The 20,907-nt window shown below is 40.8% G+C and overlaps 2 protein-coding genes across 6 annotated transcripts in view; one reads left to right on the top strand and one right to left on the bottom strand.

The window, feature by feature from the left end:
- Positions 1 to 3,211: 3,211 nt before the first annotated feature.
- On the bottom strand, positions 3,212 to 7,967 carry ENY2 (ENY2 transcription and export complex 2 subunit). Of its 4 annotated transcripts, none has more exons than XM_082755120.1 (5): positions 7,921 to 7,967; positions 7,490 to 7,571; positions 6,665 to 6,735; positions 4,705 to 4,779; positions 3,212 to 3,466 (listed from the first exon to the last, which is right to left on the bottom strand). In XM_082755120.1, exons 2-5 carry the CDS (start codon positions 7,555 to 7,557, stop codon positions 3,390 to 3,392), a joined length of 291 nt encoding a protein of 96 aa, XP_082611246.1. In that variant the 5' UTR covers positions 7,558 to 7,571; positions 7,921 to 7,967; the 3' UTR covers positions 3,212 to 3,389. The 4 variants fall into 4 exon arrangements, with proteins under 4 accessions (XP_082611246.1, XP_082611248.1, XP_082611245.1 ...); XM_082755122.1 differs by having other exon boundaries at positions 7,900 to 7,956; XM_082755119.1 differs by having other exon boundaries at positions 7,895 to 7,954.
- A 149-nt stretch (positions 7,968 to 8,116) lies between these two features.
- NUDCD1 (NudC domain containing 1) overlaps positions 8,117 to 20,907 on the top strand; it is a 37,781-nt gene continuing 24,990 nt past the window's right edge. Inside the window, exons 1-2 of one of the 2 annotated variants that reach the window (XM_082752265.1) lie at positions 8,117 to 8,240; positions 16,294 to 16,448. In XM_082752265.1, the coding sequence (XP_082608391.1) occupies positions 8,123 to 8,240; positions 16,294 to 16,448 (273 nt within the window). In that variant the 5' untranslated portion in view covers positions 8,117 to 8,122. Of the gene's footprint in view, positions 8,241 to 10,786; positions 10,875 to 16,293; positions 16,449 to 20,907 lie in introns of those variants that run through there. The other variant, XM_082752266.1, reaches the window with a different exon arrangement.

Here is a 20,907-nt window from a genome sequence, read left to right as displayed (position 1 = left end):
GTAAATCACTTAATTACTTATAAAGTAAGCGTGAAGAACATTTTGAGAATACTGTTCAGATGCAAAGTGCCACAGTAAATGTGAAATACACTAAACCAAGCCTAGACCTTTTCTTATCCCAGGCAGAATGTTGATTAACCTATTCATTACACTAAAGCAGTGAACTATAAATTATTTATGAGGAAAGGAATTTTTTTTCTTCCTCATTTTGGGCTCCAATCATTACAGATTTTTCTCTGTAGCCACAGCTGTTTCTTTCAGAAACTGAATAGCTAAGAAAAACAGGCCAAGTAGAAAACAATTCTGATTTCAATTGCAAATGTTTAGAAATTTAGAGAGCCAACAGGTAAAAGCATTATGTTCCTCATTGCTGCAGTGAAAACTCAATCACTAAAGAAGTTAGAGCCAGGCTGTAAGGTGCCACAATCACTGCAATTAAACACATTCAGCCATGTGAAAGAAAGGATGAAGGCACAGGTTAAGAAGAGTGGAGCTGTTGCCCCAAAGGATATGCTGGAATGATCATTCTTAGCTATCCAGTTTTGGGTGCTGCCAAAAACTTTGGTAAGGAAAATATAGGTTTCCTGACATTGGAAATGCAGAAATTTGGGGGTAAACAAGTTAACATATCTGTCTGTATATGTTATAGGTATGGAATCTTCGGCAGTGCGGGACGTCTGAGTTTTCAGTGAGTAAAAAACAAAACCAAATCATCAGGACAATAATTGTCTGTCTGAACCTTGGATGTTACCAATTGTTTTCAATACTCAGCCAAGTGAGTAGAAACAGATTGTGCAGACAACAGTTTGCAAAACAAAGGCGTCCTATGCATCTGAGAATGAAACCTGCAATTAAACCAAAAATACGAGATCACTAAGGGGAGCTATTTAGTTCTCAAGAAACCATCTCCCATTGCCAATAGCAACCTAAACCTAACCTCATTCTTTGAGGGTCTATCAGGGTATCTGACCAGTCCACGCTGGTGTGTTTTGGATCTGTCTGTGCAGTCAAACATGCTTTTTACCTAGGTAATGTATAGAGGCTGTACTGTCCTGATGAGCAGACCTCACTGCTGCTCTCAGTTTTGGCATCCGACAGCAGCCTGGGCCACCCCGAGACGAGCTGCTGACATGTGTCTGGTCGGCAGCAGTTCTCTCCTCTTCCTTCTGAATGCTCTTACATTTAAAGCCAGTCTGGGCAACACATTACAACTTATTTTTGGAAGTATGTGAAAGGGTTATTTTTCCAGCTTTTAAGCTCAGACTGGTCAGCACAATTTTCTGAAAATTCATAGGGCATTCAGTTTTATTCTCTGCCAAGTGTGAGCTGCTTACAGAAGAGAACTACAGAGTACTTACAGCAGCCTACTGGTGTATTTACAGAACTGACATGTTCTAGATGAAATCTCAAATGGTTATTAATCAGACAACAAGCCTTACACAGTTAGGTAGATGAATACTTTAAGACTGTCTCTCTCCCACTGCTGTAGATGTAAAATGAAGGAAATCAGTGGAAGCTCTGGAGCAAGTTCTAGACACACTGCAGCCATTCATCAAGCAAAGACTTGTAAAGTCATGCGGAAAATATTGCAGAGCACCAGGGAAGACCTCCAAGAACAAAAGAGTAAGAATATGGAAGATATTTTACAGCCTTGCCATATATTAAACAGACACGTAGGTAGCCTGCATTCTGCTGGATTATGTAGAGAAACATTCTGTATTCTACCAGTTACTCTTGGGTAAATCAAGCCTAGAACGAAAAGCTCAGAATGAATATCCATATATGCAATTTAAAGAGAACATACTAATTGCAAATAAACTTTTTACCAAATGAGTCCATGGACCTTTAAATAGAAGAAAGAATTTTCTTCTTTCCAGCATCTGCCATTGTTTAATAGTGTAGAGACAAAAACCTGCAGGAAGCATGCTCAAGCTGGCATGATTTAAAGCAGCACAGCCCAGGGGCTTGAAAGGAGCATCTGTATCACACAGCAGATCCCTGATCTTGGCTCATGCCATGCTCCAGTCTTGGCAGGAACGTGGTTTCAGATGGAGAAAAGGTGTTTGTGCTCAGATAGATCTTGTCTCACTGAGCATCAGCATTGCCTAGCTCATACTGATTTGTGTCTAGTGCCGTACTTAACCTGCAGTTCCTGGTAGATCCTGCTCACCAGTTGGGGCAGGTAAATTTCACACAGCGTTTGCACGCTGGCACTGGCTGTGCTCAAACTGGGGACGCGGGTGCCACCTCCTGGGCTTCTCCTGCAACCTCTCCTCGGCAATCAGCAAGGCAAAAACCCCGCTGCAACAGGCACACTCGTCTAAGCAACTGCATGTCGCAACAGCTCTGAGTGGTAGCTTTTCGAGTATTCTTCTAATTAGGAGTATCAAGATTTAGGTTCAGTCAATTCATTATTCATCGCAGCCAAGTCAGTAGCATACAATTGCTCAGTTTCTGCTTATGCTTTCTACAATTCATAACCTATTAAGACACTTACCTCATGTTGAGGTTCCCTCAAACTAAGTATTCTCACTTCAAAGCCAGTTTCCATATCCTCTGTTCATCATTATTCTCTGCATTATTTATAGACTTGGCTGATACTGCTGTTACAGATGCAAGTTTAAAATCTATCATCTTGAAACTTATGTTGCCATATTACTGAATCACACTTAAGTTTCAAAAGGCCCAAACATCCACAAAATTAAAAATTACCAGTGATGTGGCAAAGCTAGAAAAGACATTTTCGTGGATCAGAATAGTGAGTCTTTGTAATTAAAGTAAATGTGAGAAGAATTACTGATGAAAGATAAAAATGCCTTTGTTTGAATAATTCAACCTTTGACCAGTTACTGAGGATGTGCAACATAGGTTAGAGACTTCTAACCACTCGTTCCCCAGCAACAAAGCACTAAAGAGGAAGGGCACCAGGAGCTTCATACAGGCTTTTAATTTCTTCATGCTATCAGGGTACTTAGGGAAAATGAGAAAGACTGTGCTCACTAGCACGTCATATTCCCATCTTCCACCAAATTCTTTCCCCTTCCGCATTTTTTGTTAAACATGTTTTTTTTGTTGTGTTTTTGCTGTGTGTGTGTGAGGAGAACCTGAACAGCTCTACACAACTGTACAGTACTGGATTATTAAAAACTAAAAAGTGAAATAGATGATACTGTGTTACAGTATATTGATCAGGAGCCATAGAACCACAAGTCCACTTTTTTTTTTTATTAAAATAACACCAAGAAATTGATTCAGTGCAAGGAAATTTCAACTCATACAAAAAAAAAAGAAACGAATTTCGATCATTAAGCATGGAAACTGAGTTCCAATCCTGACACAACTGACATAATGCAGAAACAGTAATACTGTATCCAAGACGACTGCTGTAGTTAAAGGTTGGCATGCTGAGCGAGGAAGGTTCTTATTCTTTGTAAGAGTTCTTTCTTCACACTGTCTGGTACCAAGGCTGAAATACATAAGAAAGCAAGAAATTAAAAAGACAAAAGGGAAAATATGCTAATACCAAGCAGGTTTCTGTATGACCATAGTCAAGAAAATTTGAGAACTTGAGGAAAAGGATTATTCAACAGTAGCAAGGACATAATGACCAGAAACTGCTTTGATCATCCTGGATACTTCTTTCATTCAGAAATTTAAGAGCAAAGATCTCAGCCATGACCACTGAGTGAAGGTATTAAGCACATTATCTTGAATATCTACTTTTTAAGACTGAATGAAGTTTCACCCATTAAAACCAAAGCTTATTAGAGAGTCCAAGAAAAACTATATAAAGAAATGTGTTTCCTGGATCTATGTCCCAGTGGAGGCTGGTAATGACTATTTGCTGGTGTCCCTCAGGGGTCTGTCCTGGGACCAGTACTGTTTAATGTCTTCATCAATGACGCAGACAGTGGGATTGAGTGCACCCTCAGCAAGTTTGCAGACAACACCAAGCTGCGTGGTGCAGCTGATACACCCGAAGGAAGGGATGCCATCCAAAGGGACCTGGGCAAGCTGGAGAATTGGCCCCATGAGAGCCTAACGAGGTTCAGCAAGGCCAAATGCAAGGTGCTGCACCTGGCTCAGGGCAATCCCAGAGAGCAGCGCAGACTGGGAAAACTCATTGAGAGTTCTCATTGCAGCCTTTCAGAACTTAAAGGAGGCTTATGGAAAAGATGGAGAGTGACTTACATTTACATAGGCAGATAATGATAGGACAAGGGGGAATGGTTTTAAACTAAAAGAGGGGAGATTTAGATTAGATGATAGGAGGAAATTCTTTACTATGAGGGTGGTGAGGCGTTGGAACAGATTGCCCTTGGAAGTTGTGGATCCCTTATCTCTGGGGGTGTTCAAGGTCAAGATGGATGGGGCTTTGGGAAACAGAAGACATCTTTATAAGACATTTTAATACATCTTTACCTCATACCCAAAATTTTGTTGGGAGCACCAAATCAATCATCAAGTTGAATACAGACTCATGACTAAATAACATAATCTGCAGAAGTAAACACACAGCTCATTACAACTTTTGAATGGCTGTTACACAACACCCATTTACATGTCTTATTCATAATTAAAATCAAGGTATTAATGTTTTTCCTTGCATCCAACACAGACAAGTTCATAGTTTCCATATATAATACATTAATGAACATACCTACCTGTATTGCAAGAATAACACCCATTCTTGTGTTTTCTTACCTCTGCCTTTTGGAGTGATTTCTGCCACCAGGTCGTCAACAGTGACATGCTCTAATCCTTTTTCTTTGATGACATCTGGGGAAGACCAAGACAGACATTTGAAGTCTTAATTCATTCAGTAGAAGACAAAACCTCTGTCAATGATTAAGATATAAAGCCTGCAGGTATCAGAGCAGCCTAGAGATTCTGACCTAGATGTAGGTTATTAACTCACTACCTACTACATTGCTCAGTGGATTTAGTCTCCAATTTGTGCCATAGGCTTCAGGATGGAAGCTTACTACTACTGATGTATCTCCGCCAGCACATAGTTTAAAATCAAATATTGGAAGGTTTAAGTTTATCTGAGCATTACCAGATGATGTGCACATTACTAGAGCATTTTGGAGTTTGCAAGCTAGCCTAAACATCTCTTCAAAATCATTATTTACATTACAGTGAGAAAGATACAACTGGAAAAAGTTTTTTACTGCACAGAGGCAGTAAACACTTACAACTCTTCCTAAATAGATTATAGAGCTATGTTGCTTAAACTTCAGGACAGTAAAAAAAAACAAGTTTGAAAGGTATAAATCTGCCACAAAATAAAAGCAATGCTTAAGACATCCCATATACACATACCTGCATTTTAACAAATTGCCTACTTATACTACCTAGAGGGCTACTGAAAAAAATGCAGAAGTCAATGCTGAAAAGCCTCAATTCAGAAGCACAAACCCAACACATTTTGTTTAAACATGCACGTTTTAACTGTATGTCAGTATTTTTGAGAAATGGAGAATCCTAGTCTCCAAGGTACCAAATATATTTTCTGAACTGACATCATGATTTGTCAACTATTTTGGGGCGTTAAATTCCTAAAGAAATTTATTTTGGATTGCTCAATTATTGGCCCTTATCCACACAGGTGAGAAGTTGTGGATGCCCCTCCTGGAAAGTGTTCTAAGCCAGGCTGGATGGGACTTAGCAACCTGGTCTGGTGGGAGGTGTCCCTATACCATTCCATGATATAGATCAAGCTACTGAAAACAAACAAACAAAACCCCTCTGTTTTCTACTGGAGGTTATTATGCCCTTAGTAAGGACAACTGAACTTACATCTGCCTTCTCAGCAGCTGCAGTTACAGTTCAAAATACAAACATAAATTCAGTAATTCCAAATAACTTTACTACAGCAGATTACAAAACGTATAGTTGAAAAGGCATATATACGTTCCCTTTATTATCCGTACTATTGAAATGAGTAATCTGTGGCACTGGCATCAGGCAGACAGCCATTTCAGCCTTCTCTGCAACTTCACTTATGAAAACAATTTGTCATACACAGCCCCATAAAAATTTCGGCTGATAGACCAAATCAGAATTAAAACGAAAGCTCAAAGGATATGTTATTTACACTAAGCAAATTTGACCATGTAGTAATACTTCTGGAGGCTGAAATACTATTTATAAAATAACAGTTTCATACAAGTCAGTAAACTGTAAAAATGATAGTTAATTCAACGCTGAAATTGTGGGTATGCAGAAGGTCATCAGCTTGTTTTCTCTCAGTTAGGCAGATGATCTTACTTTCATGAATTGTATTCACAAGTAGTAAAAATGCACATTTTTCACTCCTGTATGCAAATGACACAATTCTTTTATATTTTTAAGTTGTGTAAGAAATTGTCTTTCTCAAAAGAAAATGCTGTATGGTCATGAAAATTTAGGGAACTGATTTCATTTTTTTTTTTTTTTCCTCAGGCACTTATTGAATTTCAGATCAGAGAAGAGTTTCAAGATTTTTTTTGGCAAAGATGGCAAGATGCTTTCTTGCACATGAAAACAACTGCCAGGGATATTTTGCTTCCCTAAATACGATTTAAATCGACTGTTAGACAGTAAAAGTTTTCACATGGGACCTTTATTTGACCACAACCTCAGTTGACTACAAAGGATTATTTATTTGACCACCAATTACCTTTGCAATGTGCCTTCAACTGATCCTTCCAGCCACATTCAATTAACTTGGCTCTCAGCAAATCTTTAAGGCTATTAAGACAATAAACAAAATTATTAGGAACAGCACACATTCCCAGCAAGCTCAAATATGTTTCAGCATGAAAAGTAAGCCCACAGTTACTACTCATAGTAGAATTTCCAGACCAGCAGCAGAAATGGTTGAATGGCACGTGAATCCCACCCTGAACGGGTACCAATTTCAGTGTACAATGTTTGGACTATGAGAAGGAGTTGGTTCAGAAGCTATCTTAACTCAATCTTTCTTAAGGTAGCACTGATGCTGCAACCCCAGAGAAGAGGTAGAAGCTCACAAATCACGTGAACTACCTGAGACTACTCTGTTGCAAATATATGCTGACATTCAAAGCTGGAACATTTAGTTTAAACAAGGCTTTCAACATAAATAAAGCCTTCTCCCATCCTTTCTGAAACAACAATTTTGTGCTACTTTTGTCTTCAGCTGTCTCCCCAAATTGGAGCTGAGAAACCTGACCAATTAAACAACAGAAATCTACTTGTTATATATAAGGAATCTTTTCTACTTAATTTTATCAATTAAACTGAAACAAGTTTTGCATGAGCCAGGAGTTCCCCAACACAACCTACCAGACAAAGAAGCTTTGGAGTTCTCAGGTCAACCACCCCATCCTTTATTTGAAGGGTAAAATCAGAAAAGCGGTCAGACGATAATATTTTTATTCAGCCATTTAAAATTTCGGTGTTTTCGTGGTGTTCTGACCAAGGCACCACTCCCATCTGGCAGCAGCGCCCAACGCCCACTTACCGCTCCCGCTCCCCCGTTTCGATCAGCTTCTGGTTAATGGTGGCTCTCATCTGGGCGTCCTTATTCATGGTGCAAAGCTGACCTAGGCGGGGAAGCAGAAAGTTACGAGGCTACCGACACCGACAGGGCTGCGAGAAGACAACGGGGGGGACACGGGCGGGGGCTGCCCCGAGGAGCTGTGGCTGCCCCATCCCTGATGGGAGGGCAGGCTGGATGGGGCTGTGGGCACTCTGGGCAGGCAGGAGGTGTCCCTGCCCAAGACAGGGCTGGAGTTAGGGCTCGGGTCCCTTCCCACCAGGCCATTTTGTGGCTCCACGCCCGCCCCCTGCCACCGCTCACCCGCAGCCCCCCCCTCCCAGCGCCCCGGCCCCCTCAGCCCCTACCCCGCCCCCCCCACGGCCGGACCGAACCGAGCCGGGCCGGGCGCTCACCACCCGCTCCCTCCTCGCAGGGCCCGCTGGGAAATGTAGTTAGCGCGGCCACGCCGAGCTGGGCGCCCACAGCTCCCGGCGTGCTCCAGGGCTGAGGGCTCCTCCCGGCAGCAGCTTTCGGGGCGGAACTACAGCTCCCAGCGTGCCCCGCGGCGGCGTTGGAGTTGGCGGGCGGTGCTGACGGGCCCCGCGCAGCCCCGGCATGGCGGCCGCCACCAGCTGCTCGCTGCGCGCCAAGCGGCTGCTGCTGGAGCCCCGCTTCGAGGGCTACAAGCTGTCCCTGGAGCCGCTGGCCTGCTACCGCCTCGGGCTGGCCGACGGTGAGCGGCGGCGCTGCGGGCGGGCGGCCCCTGCCCTCCCCTGGCCTGCCCGGCCCTCCCCTCCGCGCTGTGACAGGGCCCCGGCATGGCGGCCGGCCCCGTCCCGCTCGCTTGGCGGACACGGAGCCGCCCGGACCCGCTGGGGGCTGTGGGGAGGGCCGGGGCTGGGGGTGGGTCGGAGGGATCTGGGGTGTTGTGCCCGGTTCTGGCTCAAAAAGGACGGGGAGATGCTGGAGAGCCCAGGGCAGAGCCACGAGGGGGATGAAGTGAGTAGGGTATCTCCTTTACGAGGAGAGGCTGAGGGAGCTGGGTCTGTTCAGCCTGGGGAAGAGGAGACCGAGGGGAGGCCTTATTAATGTTTATAACATGTGAAGGGTGAGCGTTAGGAGAGCAGAGGCAGGCTCTTCTCAGTGACATCTAATGATAGGACAAGGGGCAATGGGTGCATGCTGGACCATAAGGAGGTTCCACTTAAATGTGAGAAGAAACTTCACAGTGAGGGTGATTGAGCACTGGAGCAGGCTGCCCAGGGGGGCTGTGGAGTCTCCTCTGGAGACATTCAAAACCCGCCTGCACGTGTTCTTGCGTGAGCTGATCTACATGCTCCTGCTGCAGCAGGGGGATTGGACTAGGTGATCTTTCGAGGTCCCTTCCAACACCTAACATTCTGTGATTCAGTTAGCGTAGTCTTACACAGTCTTTTGCAAACTGCCATTTTCCTTTGCTTGTTGTTCACAGGTGGATGGTCAGGCTCTTCACTCCATGCTCTGTTTCTTCTACTAAGCAATATCAGTGTTTAAGGTGCTGCTCTGCCAGTGGGTTAATTACCACAGTCCTCAATTTGCTGAGCCATATGGGGTATGGGCCCACATACATACCCATGCCCCCCTGAAATTGCTCAGCATTCTAGCTTTATTGATGTGTGAAATTTGAGTCTGTTGTAAGGTACATGAAGTATCTACTTTTCTTCTTTTTATTTCCTTTCTTTTTTTTTTTAAGGACCAGACAGTAACGTACTATTTGGGCAAGCTGACCTTGTCTGTACATGTACCAGGCAATACACCAGTCTTCCGAGTTATCCATTAAGAATTGCTTTTACTTTTGTCTTAAGTACTTTATTTTAATAGCGGGGCACAAGATGTGTTGTATGTGAATTGTGTATCAAAGGATGAGTGAATGAAAGTTAGACAATACTATATGTAGACCTATGATAGGACTGAAAAACTTAATGACAGTGCCATTTTTGTTATGTAGTTTAACATTTCCACTCTAAGGCTTTACTCTATGGTGTAGGTGCTGCCTTTTAAAATACCATTCAAATGTAAAATTGTGTGTGTGTGTTAGGAGCGTGTTACAGCTCTATCAGCAGTAGCAAGAACTCATGTAATGTAAGTACAGCTTCTTAGTTCTGTGTCTTGGTTTCGAGATTAAAGTTTTGCAAAGCTGGTTTTTAAGATATTTTTGGACTGTCTTGCTAAAATACAAATGTTCTTTTTGAACAAGTGAGGTGTTTCATGTAGAAATTAAGTTGTCCATTTTATTTATATACAAACATATATAAGTATATATAGTTTTATCCTTACTATGATGTTCTGTCTGTAAAAAGGTCAAACAAGCTGTGTGGTTCTCAGATAAGTCTACTGCATACCTGCTCTACACAGATGAGGATTATAGAATTTGATTAGAACATGTGACTGATGGGAGTTCCTAATGGATCTCTCCATTGAGATGTTTTCCATAATAGTTGCAGTAACCTGTGTGATAGAAGTCAGTGTGTTCTTTTTTTTATCTGCTTCCCACAGCACAAAGACCCTGACTTATTTTCAGTCCAACTTATATGGCTGTCCTGCTGAATCATTAATACTAAATTGCTGTCATTAATCATTACTACTACATTCTGATGTGTTTGCGTGTGTGTACAGCTATCAGTCTACTGGAGAATAGAAACCCATTTTCTTTTTTTCTTTTTTTCTTTTTTTATTTTCCCCCTTTTAATTAGTAATCTGAAATCTAAACCAATCCAGGCTCTGTATGTGTCTTCTAGATGTTTTGTTTGTCTCATTCAGCCTGTCCTTGGGCCATGCACTGGCTCTTTCTCCCTTTTGTTTTTTTTCTGCTTACTTCAAGGCAGTTTCCTTATACTACAGAGATGGTCTGTACCTGGACTTTGTATTTCCTGCTCTCTGTGGTCTCCATTTGTGTTATACTGAGGGCATCTTCCCATAGCTGGGCTTGCATGTTGGGCAGAAGTAATGGGGTGAGTTGTAAAGACCAGGTATGGCCTGTAGGCCCTGGCTTTTTCAAATCACTTCACAAATCAATTAACACACAAATTGACATTGTATGACAGGGACAGGGAGTTTGCTTTTATTTCCTTGAATTGGGAGTGAATAATAAAAGATAATAGCTGAAGAAAATGTCAAATAAATAAGAATGCTGTCAGCATGACTAATTTATGATTTTATTTACAATTGTGCACAGAGATGTGATAGTAGAATCTAGAAGATTAATGGAAAATGGATGCTGAATTTTGTCTTTGTTTTCCAGGAAGGTGCTTCAGCTTGCCTCAAATGACCAGGGATTTGGACTTCTGCCTCTGTGGCATCCCAAATTTCATGGCAGTGAGATGAGCATGTAGGTTTTGGAGCTACTTGGAATATGTGACAATAAATAGGTCTTGTTCTTAAGCAGAACTGAATTACCCCTTCTGTAGCTGACATATGTGCAGTCTTATGACAAACTTGAGCATTAACCATTACCTTCTTTGCTCATTAAAAGAAGTATTTTTTTATTTCTTTGCTCATAAAAAGAATGTCACATTTGCTGTTTTTAAGTTGATCTGTCTTATGAATTTAACTGCCACCTTTACAATCAAATGAGAAAAAACCTTGTTGTATGGAATCAATGCAGATTTGTACTCGTGGAGCAGGTGGCCAGCAGCATGTGGTGTTGCTGGGCACCTTATAGTGTTGTGCTCGTGGCTACAGCAATTTTCAGTATCTGACCATCGTGTCAAACTGAGTTGCAGGTAGACTAGCAGTGAATACTGTCAGGCTCTGGTTGCCATGAATTTGCTGGTCAGATGTGCAGCTGAAGCTGAAAGAAATGTAAAACCTTGGTTTATTCATTGGATCTAATGGGAGAGCGAAATTTAATTGTGAATTTCTTAAATATATGCTCACAGTGGAAAAGAATGGTGAAATTTCGTTACAAGACATTCCCCTTTAAATACTCTGATGAGTGTGTTCTTTGTCTTCCTTACTGGCCACCCCTTCTGTCTAGTTCATCTCAACTTTCACTGGCTGTTGTCTTTCTTCACCTCACCCTGATAATATGTTTCAACTAGGAATGAGTCACACAGTGGTATGCCTTTAATGCCCAACTCTTCATGCTAAATTTTGTGTATTTTTCTCCTTATTCTCTCTAGTTTGTGTCCATAACTTTTATTCAGGTGCTACCCTTGCACTGAGTTTTGTAATGGCCTTTTGCATTCTTGAACAATGGTGTTAATAAGGTACTGCTCTGCTTGCAGTCTGCTTAGACTAGAAGTTCTGTGCTTCAGTGAAAAGTAGTTCCCCATTCACTGAATTTCACTGGAAAGTACCTGCCCCTTAGCAATGCTACAAGGCAAAATGCATTTGTGTCTTATGGAGACAAGGAAACTGATGGTTTCAAACTTTTATGGAGGTTTCCTTTTGTAGTATACTAGAAAAGTGAAAAATTACATGTAGAAAAAAGAACATCTTTAAAGTCATGTTTGGGAAGTAAAGTGCGAAGAAGAAAGTGCGAGGCATGGTTTCCCCGGGCTTTTTACAACTGTAGATCAGAAATCTAGGTTTAGATCTCAGGGATGTGTGACTGTTCTTATGTTTTACTTTAATTTGTTGAGAAAGAAAAAGATAACGTACAGGTGAGTTCTGCTGTACAGCTGCTGTTAATGGAAATGGTTCTCACAATTGGCACGAGTCAGCTTATAAATGAAGGTGTGTTGCCAAAGTGACAAGTGCCTTGCTAGTTTTTGCAGCTTCTTCAGTTTTTATGTTCATTTGAGTGTGCAGTAGAGCACATACATTCCATACCTGTGCAAGTAATTTGATCTGATGAAAATACCTCCTGACAATGACCTATAATGAAAACATGCATGTTTTCAGCAAGCTGTATGCTTGTTAAACAGTAAGCTTGTGTGTTCTGACTATTAACATTTACTACAGTAGACAAAGCAAGCTTTTTACTCAGCAACAACACAATGATGCTGCCATTAACAATAAAAACAGTTTTGTTAATGTTAAAAGAAAAATAACTGATGATGGGTTAGAAAGATCTCTGATAGATCTCTGAAAGATCACTGATACTAGAAAATAAATGAATATTTTCCATCGGTATGAAGTGTATATGAAATACTAAATTGCTTCCACTGGGTGGCACTGCAAAACAAAGAATGACATGGAAGCATGTATGTAGTATTTGATGCCCCAAACGATATGTTAGTATAATTATTTTACAGATTTTCCAGTATTTTAAAGTCATTGTGATGTATTCAACAATGAACAGTGTGGATTTCACACATTTTCTTCACTTTGTTTTTTCAAATTTGCTTTATGGTGTTTAATGACAGATGCAAGACTCAAGTATTCAGACAAAGTATGATAGTGTTGATATCCTTGATAGTGTTTTTTATTCAGAGGAGATATTTTGCGGTACAGAGGAATAATTATAAGGTGATCTCATTAGGATAGGAAAATCTTGCTGCTTTTGACTCTTATGAGTTGCTTTGTGTTAGTGCTTCTGCTTTTAGGTAAATTAGATATTAGTGATAATCTTGGCTTAATTAGTTTGGACATATTTTGAGTCAAATTACTTTTTTTAAACATTGTGTTGGAAACATACAGTTCTAGACGAGTGGTGTAATTTTCTTCAAGCCAGCCTGAACTGTGACACCTCACTGCAGTTGTATAATAATATTGAAAGCTGAGATTTAACGTATACATTCTGTACATTCTTTCTCATTACTGATGTGACAGTTTGAATTGATGTTCTTGGGTTTCAGCAGTGCAGATTTGGCTATCAGAAACTTAAGTAAGACTGTGTATCATTCTGTGGGAATAGCTGTCATAAACTGCTGCTTGGCAATTGGACCTCAAAGGTTGGTGCTATTGAATCAGTCCATGTTCTTGATCCAGTTCCTTAAGGCTCTTTTTCCTATGTAACTGAATCAGATGATGATCCAATTGAAATAATTATTTTCCCTTTATATTAGCTTCTATTTTGCTGGATTTTTATTTATTTTTTAATTCTTATTTTTTTTCATCTTGTACTTTACTTTTGCACTCTGCTCTGCTGGCTTTCTCCTCATTTTTTCCAAGGACCATCAGGAAAGTTGAACTTGGAAGGCCCTAGAAAGGAAAGAATGTAACTTCATCCTAGTATGAAATCTATAAACTGCCTGAGCACGTGGTATGTGATAGCAGATGGCATTTGTGTGCAGGTTTCACTTGATCACAGAATGAGTTTCAATTAATTAAGGCCAGAATAGTTGCTCTAATTATTTCTTCTTGGCACAGGAATGTATACACAGGGTACATTCTGTGAGCATTTGATAACTGTATTTGAAGCGTTATGTGACAGGACAGTACACACTTGCTTGATTTCCTGGTTTAAAATCACACATTGTATAGTTTCTGACTTGTATTTATGAAGAATTAATTACATAAGGCATCTTAAGGGATTTGGATCTCCTTTAACTGATGTCTTTATTCAGGGCTTGTCAAAACTGCAGCTGGAAAACTTCATCTTCTTTCAGCTTTTGCAAAGCTTATAGCCTCACAATCAGCTAATCAATGGTACATTGTTCCAAAGTTTCTTTTGAAAGTTATAAATTTGTTTAGGAAGCTTTTGATTTGGACTATTTTCAACATGTGTGTATATTTTAGTTAAAATTATGCCCATAACAATGTGCTTAGGGGGGTAGAGGGGAGAAGCGGAGAAACACTTTTTGTAAAGTTCTTTACAAAATGAGCCAGTTTTAGCTTTTCTGTGCTGAAAACGCTTTACATGCTTCAGTGTGTGAGTCGTAATTTCAGAAGATCAGGGAATGGATCTACATAGAAAGTAGGTGATAACTACTTGGTTTTGCTGAAAATAATTGTCTTGAGTTAGGTTTGTTTTTGTCTTTGTTTACAGAATATTCATGTCACCTCTTGTCGTGCTGGGAAATATATCTCTGTGATAAAGCTTGATTGTCCAAATGACTTTAAAAGGCATTTTCACAACGCAGCCTTTTAATTTCTTTTACAGTGTCATTTATGGTGAAACATTCAAATTAGTTAAAGCAGAAATCAGAATGGGTAGCATCTTCCCCATTATGAGGTTTTCTTCCTGCTCCTTTTTTTTTTTTTTTTTTTTTTTTTTTTTTTTTTTTGCTATTCCAGCTCTTTGTGGAGGGCCGTGCTTCATAGAACAGCAAGCTATGAATTGCAGAGGTGCTGAAATCTCTCCAGTGTGGTGGATGTGAATAATGATGTGAGCTGAGTGGAATTAATGCTGTCGGTTTGCAAATATCAGCAGTGATTAGGAAACTAATTGTACCGTCATTTTACAAACGTTTTCTATTCTGTGACTGGATTTTTTTTTTTTTTTAATCAGGCAGGATATGTTGCATAGTTTCCTATGGAAAAAAATAACTGCTGCTTCAGTAGGCTTTAAATAGATGCTAACGAAAAGTGTAAGAAATCTTGGTTTAAAAAGTGTAAGGTGAGGACTGCTGGATGGAGTTGTGAATGGTCCTTGCTCTGGTAAAGACAGAAGTGAAACTGGCAATTACTTCACTCTTTTTTTTTTGAGCTGAAAAGAGAAGAAAGTGTGGAAACTGGAGAAGTAGAAACTAGAATAACTATTGGGATGGGTTCACTTTGTTAGCCTTGAGGTGCTCTTCCCATGCTGGAGATTTGAAGCCTTTTCATCATGGGCTGACAGAGTTCCCATCTCCTAACTTTCTGAAGGACTTTTCTTGGCATATGAAGGGTGAGAGAGACTTCCCGCAGGGAAATGGAGGATCCTGGGCTGACTGTGGGGGCGGCTGAGCAGTTGCAATCTGTCTGAGACTATTTGGGAAGGATGGGCTAGACGCTTGCTCACGTCTTTGCTAGAACTTGAAGATTTTCTGCACTTGGATACATTGGGAGCAGAGCTGTTCAGTCTCCATATAGACGTGGGATAGCAGGAAGGAGCTGCAGCTAGGTTAAACTAGGTTAGTCTTGCAAAGATAATTCCAGCTGAGATTACTGGTAGCTGAGGGGAGGTTTTTAGTTGGAAACATGTTGCTCAAGGATGCTTTTAAGTAGCACAATTCCTGTCCTCAAGGAGGCATCATTATTAGTGAGCAGCTGTTCTTTGCAGCCTCCTTCAGACAAAACTTACACTGTAATTTTGATGGTGGTATCCTGGAGATTTCTGAAGATTTCTTCAACCTCAGTGGAAGTGCTAGGAACATATTGTTTCAGTAATGACCATGTGCTAATTCTGCTCTGTACTGTATTAATCTTTTGCTTTGCAAGTGTTGGTAGTTTGGTTCAGAATTTGAGATTATAAAATTCACATAGTTGGATGTTTTTTTTTTGTTGTTGTTTGTTGTTTTCTTTGAGTTACAGTAGAGCAGGATTGTTTTCCTTTACTGTAATACCATGTGTTTATCAAGAATGATTTTTCCTCTTTACAAGTAGACTTAAAAGTGAGTTTTACTCGGTGGTTTCTTGGGTATTTCCATGTTGTGAGGATTATTGACAAACTGGAGAGATCCAACACGTGTTGGAATAGGCAGTGTGGGACACCTTTAGTGGTGGTAGTTGATCCATTATCACAGTGAGTGATTGTGGTGACCTTTGGTGTGGATGGCTTGCTTTCCAAATTTATGGTGAAATTTTAAACTATACATAATGTATTTTTCTTCAAATAAACCAAGGCTGTGGGCTAAGGATGGACAAATTATTTTTAAATTCTTAATTGGAACTTTAAATTATTCAATTTTCAATTTTAAAACGTTGTTCTTTTTTCACAGCTGTAGCAGAAGTGAAACTCCGTGATGATCAATATACCCTTGACCACATGCGTGCTTTTGGCATGTATAATTACCTTCACCTTGACTCCTGGTCCCAGGATAATGTCTACTATGTTGATCAGTCTGGAAGGGTTATGAATTTGTCAGTGACTCTGGTAAGAACAAACTTATTTTTAAAATAACTGAATTTGAAATGGTAGGGGTAGAAAAATCAAGTAGAAAATACTTGTCAAGGAGAATCTGGATGCAAAATCAGAGGGAAAGCTAATGCCAGATAGAGAGGTAGATCAGACAAGAATGGTGTTTACCAGGAAGGATGAAGGGGGTTAAGTGAAATTTCTGACATCTTTCATTAAAGGTACTTTACTAGCATTGCGCTGCGTTGGTATTGCAGTCGTACGGCATCGTACTCCGTGATGGGGAAGGCAGACATATGGTGACAAGCTGAAGAAGAGAGCAGACGCTGCTTTTCCAGTTGCCAGCTGTTCCTCCTCTATTTTTTTTGGATGTTTGTCTGTCTGCTAATGTGAAAATCCAGTCCTTGTAGATATAATTCTAAACTGCACAGCTTCTTTCTCCCTTTATAAATAAAAGCGTGCATAGGCTAATAACTTGATCTGGGCATCACTCATTGCAGGCAAAAAGATGCCAGTGGCCTTGGGCAAACATGAAACAGTGTAAGCTAGACCAAGTCTGGAAAACAGGACAGTTCTTTGTTGTTATATTGATGTTCTTACACAGTTGTAAATTGTTTTCCATTTTTTTGAGGCATTTTGATGCATAGATATGCTAATTCTACTGCAAAGACATTCTTTATTCTGAAGGGACATATGGACACTAGGTTTCTGGTATGTGCAGTGGTAGTACTTGTTTATTAAGGGATAAGAGACTTACTGGTGGTGACTTTGGAGCTATCACAATGTCTTGGAGTGTATAATTTAGAGTAAGATTGTATCTCTGACGATTATGACTTGTACCCTGTTAAAGGTGTGCTTACAGTTTTTCATTAGAAAGTAGGGTTTTGTTTGTTTTTGTGACGATTTTGACTCAATCCTTCTGACTCACCAAGTATAGCTTCTTAAATAATCATCTATGCAGAAAGGAAAGTAAAAAGTCCATAATTGTAGACACTTGTTAGCTAATTTGAATAACAATATTTCATTCATCACCAGTTATTTGGTTAACATTTTATGTTGAGAAAGGTCATAACGTGTAGGTACTTCCATTCTCATCCTAAGATGTGTTCTGGCACTAATTGATTCAGAGCTGCTGTTTGATTTTTTATGTTTAAAAAAACTAATTTTATATAACAAGTCAGTTGAGATCTGCTATGGGTTTAATATAATTCTAGAAAATACAGCGTGCATCACATTAGTACTTCCCTCCTTCATAAAGCTGTTCCTGTTTCATTCATGTATGTTGGTGGGGCAGCCTCTTCCAGTTTCTGGATTCTGACTTTTGGAATCATGTTGGTTGACATAAAATTAAATAGATTGTGAGAGTGTGAAATAGAAGGTATCTTTACATCAGTTAGGAGGAGGAGAACATATTTAACCTCTTGTTAATTCACAGTAGTGGTATACTGCTGTGTTGTTTAAGTTTGTGGAGTCTGTTCATGTGGTTCTCTCTAGACTCCACAGAACAGTTTGCTTTGTGTCGTGACCTAAGCTTACTTCCTTGCTGTAGTTGGCTATATGTAATTTTCACATTTGGAAAGGAAAATATCCATTGTCATGCTACCCAGGAGTTTGAGTGTAACTCTGTGGGACAAAAGAAAACCCACGATACTGCCTGGTTTTTAAGAGAACGTGGCTTGTTCTGTGCAGGGCCCTAGGGGAAGAATTACAAGGTCAAGGCTAAGCTGAAAGAAATCCTGAGATGGTGGTTGTAGAGTTGGTGGGAAATACAGGTTTTCAGAGTATGGTGGGCTGAGAACTGGAGCTGCAAAATAGCTCCTTCACTTTTCAGAGAATGTACAAGCAGTCTGTGTGTTTGGCAGACTCTCATTGAGATAAAATAATAGAGGACTTCTTCCAAATCTTTGGAAATCATCTGGATTCCCAGCAGAACATCCAAAAGAAAGAAGTTTATCAGGGAAAACCTCCTGTGATCAGTGCCTTGTCACAATCTCATTTTTTGTGCTTTTTTCCCCATGGTTGGCTAACCTCACCTGGCTGCCATGTGCCCACTGCACTACCCTCTCACTTCTCAGCAGGCCAGGGGAAGAAAGTAAGATGGAAAAGCTCATCGGGTGATGGGCTTCGTGGGCTGCAGGGGGAGAGCCTGCTTCACCGTGGTCTCCTCCCCGAGCTGTGTGGGCATCTGTGCTCTGGTGCCTGGAGCACCTCCTCTCCCTTCTTCACTGACCTGCAGGGCTGTTTCACAATGTTCTCACCTCCTCTCTGTCACTGTGCAACACCTTTTTACTACTTCCCAAGTATGTTTTCCCAGAGGTGCCACCAGCCTGAGTGATGGGCTCAGCTGTGTCCTGTGGGGGTTTGTTACACAGCCAGCTGGAACCCGCTGTCCCTGACGTGGGGCACCCCTGGCCTTTTCTCACAGAGCCCACCCCACCTGCTGCCAACACCTGCATGTATAAACCCAGCACATCCCGTTACTAGGAGGGAGCTGCATCTGTGCATTTCATTCGTAGCAGATAAACCCGGGTAAAGGATTTTACAACAGGCAACAAGTTGCATTTATATGTGCGATACCTTTAAATAGATATTCTTGAAGCTAAAAATCCCTTGGACTGGTGTGTCCCTTGAAGTCTTCAAGGAAATGGCATTTTATTAATATAGTACAGTAGGTTTTAGTTATAGCAGACTGTCAAATTGCCACTGTCTTTTGTCCTAATATGCAGCGAAGTGCTGTTTTGCAGAGCCTATGTATTTGCATATGTATAAAGAGGAACTTGTGTTCAGAAACATCAACAAGGTCTCTCATTACAAATGTGCCTGCCCATATATTAGTCAAATGTATATCATAAATCTCATTACAGCCAAGCGTAGCTTACAAGTGAGCAAAGGCCACAATTCAACTGAATTTCAGTATTTTCTGTAACAGAAGATTCACCGTGTTAGCATGCTTATGCTAAATTCTTACCCAAAGAACGTGTGGGCTTTTTAACAAGTAATTATTTATAGTTCTGATTCCTATTTCTGTTGCAACTTCAGTTTTTGTTTGGAGGCGTGTTGCACTTACCCTTAGATGACAAATTATCCCTGCAACTGAAGTGTTTAGAAAGATGTCATCGCTCAATGCAGGAGGTACAGATAAGACTGTCACTTGCTCAAAATCAAACATAAATTGAAAAAAAAAAAGTGAGGAACATGAGCAGATTTTGTAAGTTGATGAATGAGTATTCAGATGTTATTTATACCAAGTTGAGAAAGTTGTTACCCTAACTCAGCTAGAAATATATTTTTGGCATTAACACTCATCTGTTGCAGCTATCAAGACTGTCACTCAGTAAGCCAGTATCGATGCTTTGATTTAAAGACCTAATGGCTAGTGCAGTGACAGAATTAGTGAGCTTGGGGAGGTTTGTTTGTTTTTGTTGGCTTTTTGTTTGTTTTTGCATCTGACTTTGCAAACATCACACAACTTAAAAACTGGAATTGAGCTGGAAAATAGTTCAGAGTTTTCTCCTATAGCAGGTAAATGTTTGGAGTTGTTTTCTTGACTGTCAGCTCTTCTTCCAAGGGAGACTTTTTATGTCAATAGAATGGAATTGAGATACTGTAGCAACAGTAACTCCTAATGGCACTCCTAAATCATGGAATGGTTTGGGTTGGAGGATACCTTAAAGTCCATCCAGCTCCACCCCCCTGCCCTGGGCAAGGACACCTCCCACCAGCCCAGGTTGCCCAAAGCCCCATCCAGCCTGGCCTTGAGCACCTGCAGGGATGGGGCATCCACAGCTTCTCTGGGCAGCCTGTGCCAGTGCATCACCACCCTTTGAGCGAAGAATTTCCTCCTAACATCTAATCTAAACCTACTCTCTTTTATTTTAAAGCAATTTCCCCTCGCCCTACCACTATACCCCCTGACCAAGAGTCCCTCCTCAGCTTTCCTGTAGGCCCCTTTAGGCACTGGAAGGCCACTAAAAGGTCTACCTGGAGACTTCTCTTCTCCAGGCTGAACAGCCCCAGCTCCCTCAGCCTGTAGGAGAGGTGCTCCAGCCCCTTATTCATCTTCATGGCCTCCTCTGGACTGACTCCAACAGGTCCATGTACTTTTTGTGCTGGGGGCTCCAGAGCTGAACGCAGCACGCCAGGTGGGGTCTCACAAGAGCAGACTAGAGGGGGAGAATCACAGTATAACTCAGGGCTGATTTTTGTCACTTCTTTTTGTTATGTTTTATGCAATATTGTTTATTTTTACATTATGGGAATTGTTGATAACAATGTGACTTCTTCATAAAACTTACAGAATTTAAATCTTACAGGCATGCTGACAACCCTACATACAATTTCACTGCGTGACTGTATGAGCTGGCATATGCTCATTTAAGTGGAGCCTGGGTGGGGAGGCGTCAGGAAGAGTAGAGGGAATTTTTTAGCTTGTATTTTATAGTTCTTTCTTAAAGGAACTGTTTGTTGATGTTTAAAC

This window comes from Aythya marila (assembly GCF_965140915.1).
Source record: "Aythya marila genome assembly, chromosome: 2".
Classification (NCBI taxonomy): Eukaryota; Metazoa; Chordata; class Aves; order Anseriformes; family Anatidae; genus Aythya; species Aythya marila.
Note: the sequence above shows the minus strand (reverse complement) of the source record. Positions and strands in the feature narration are given on the sequence as shown.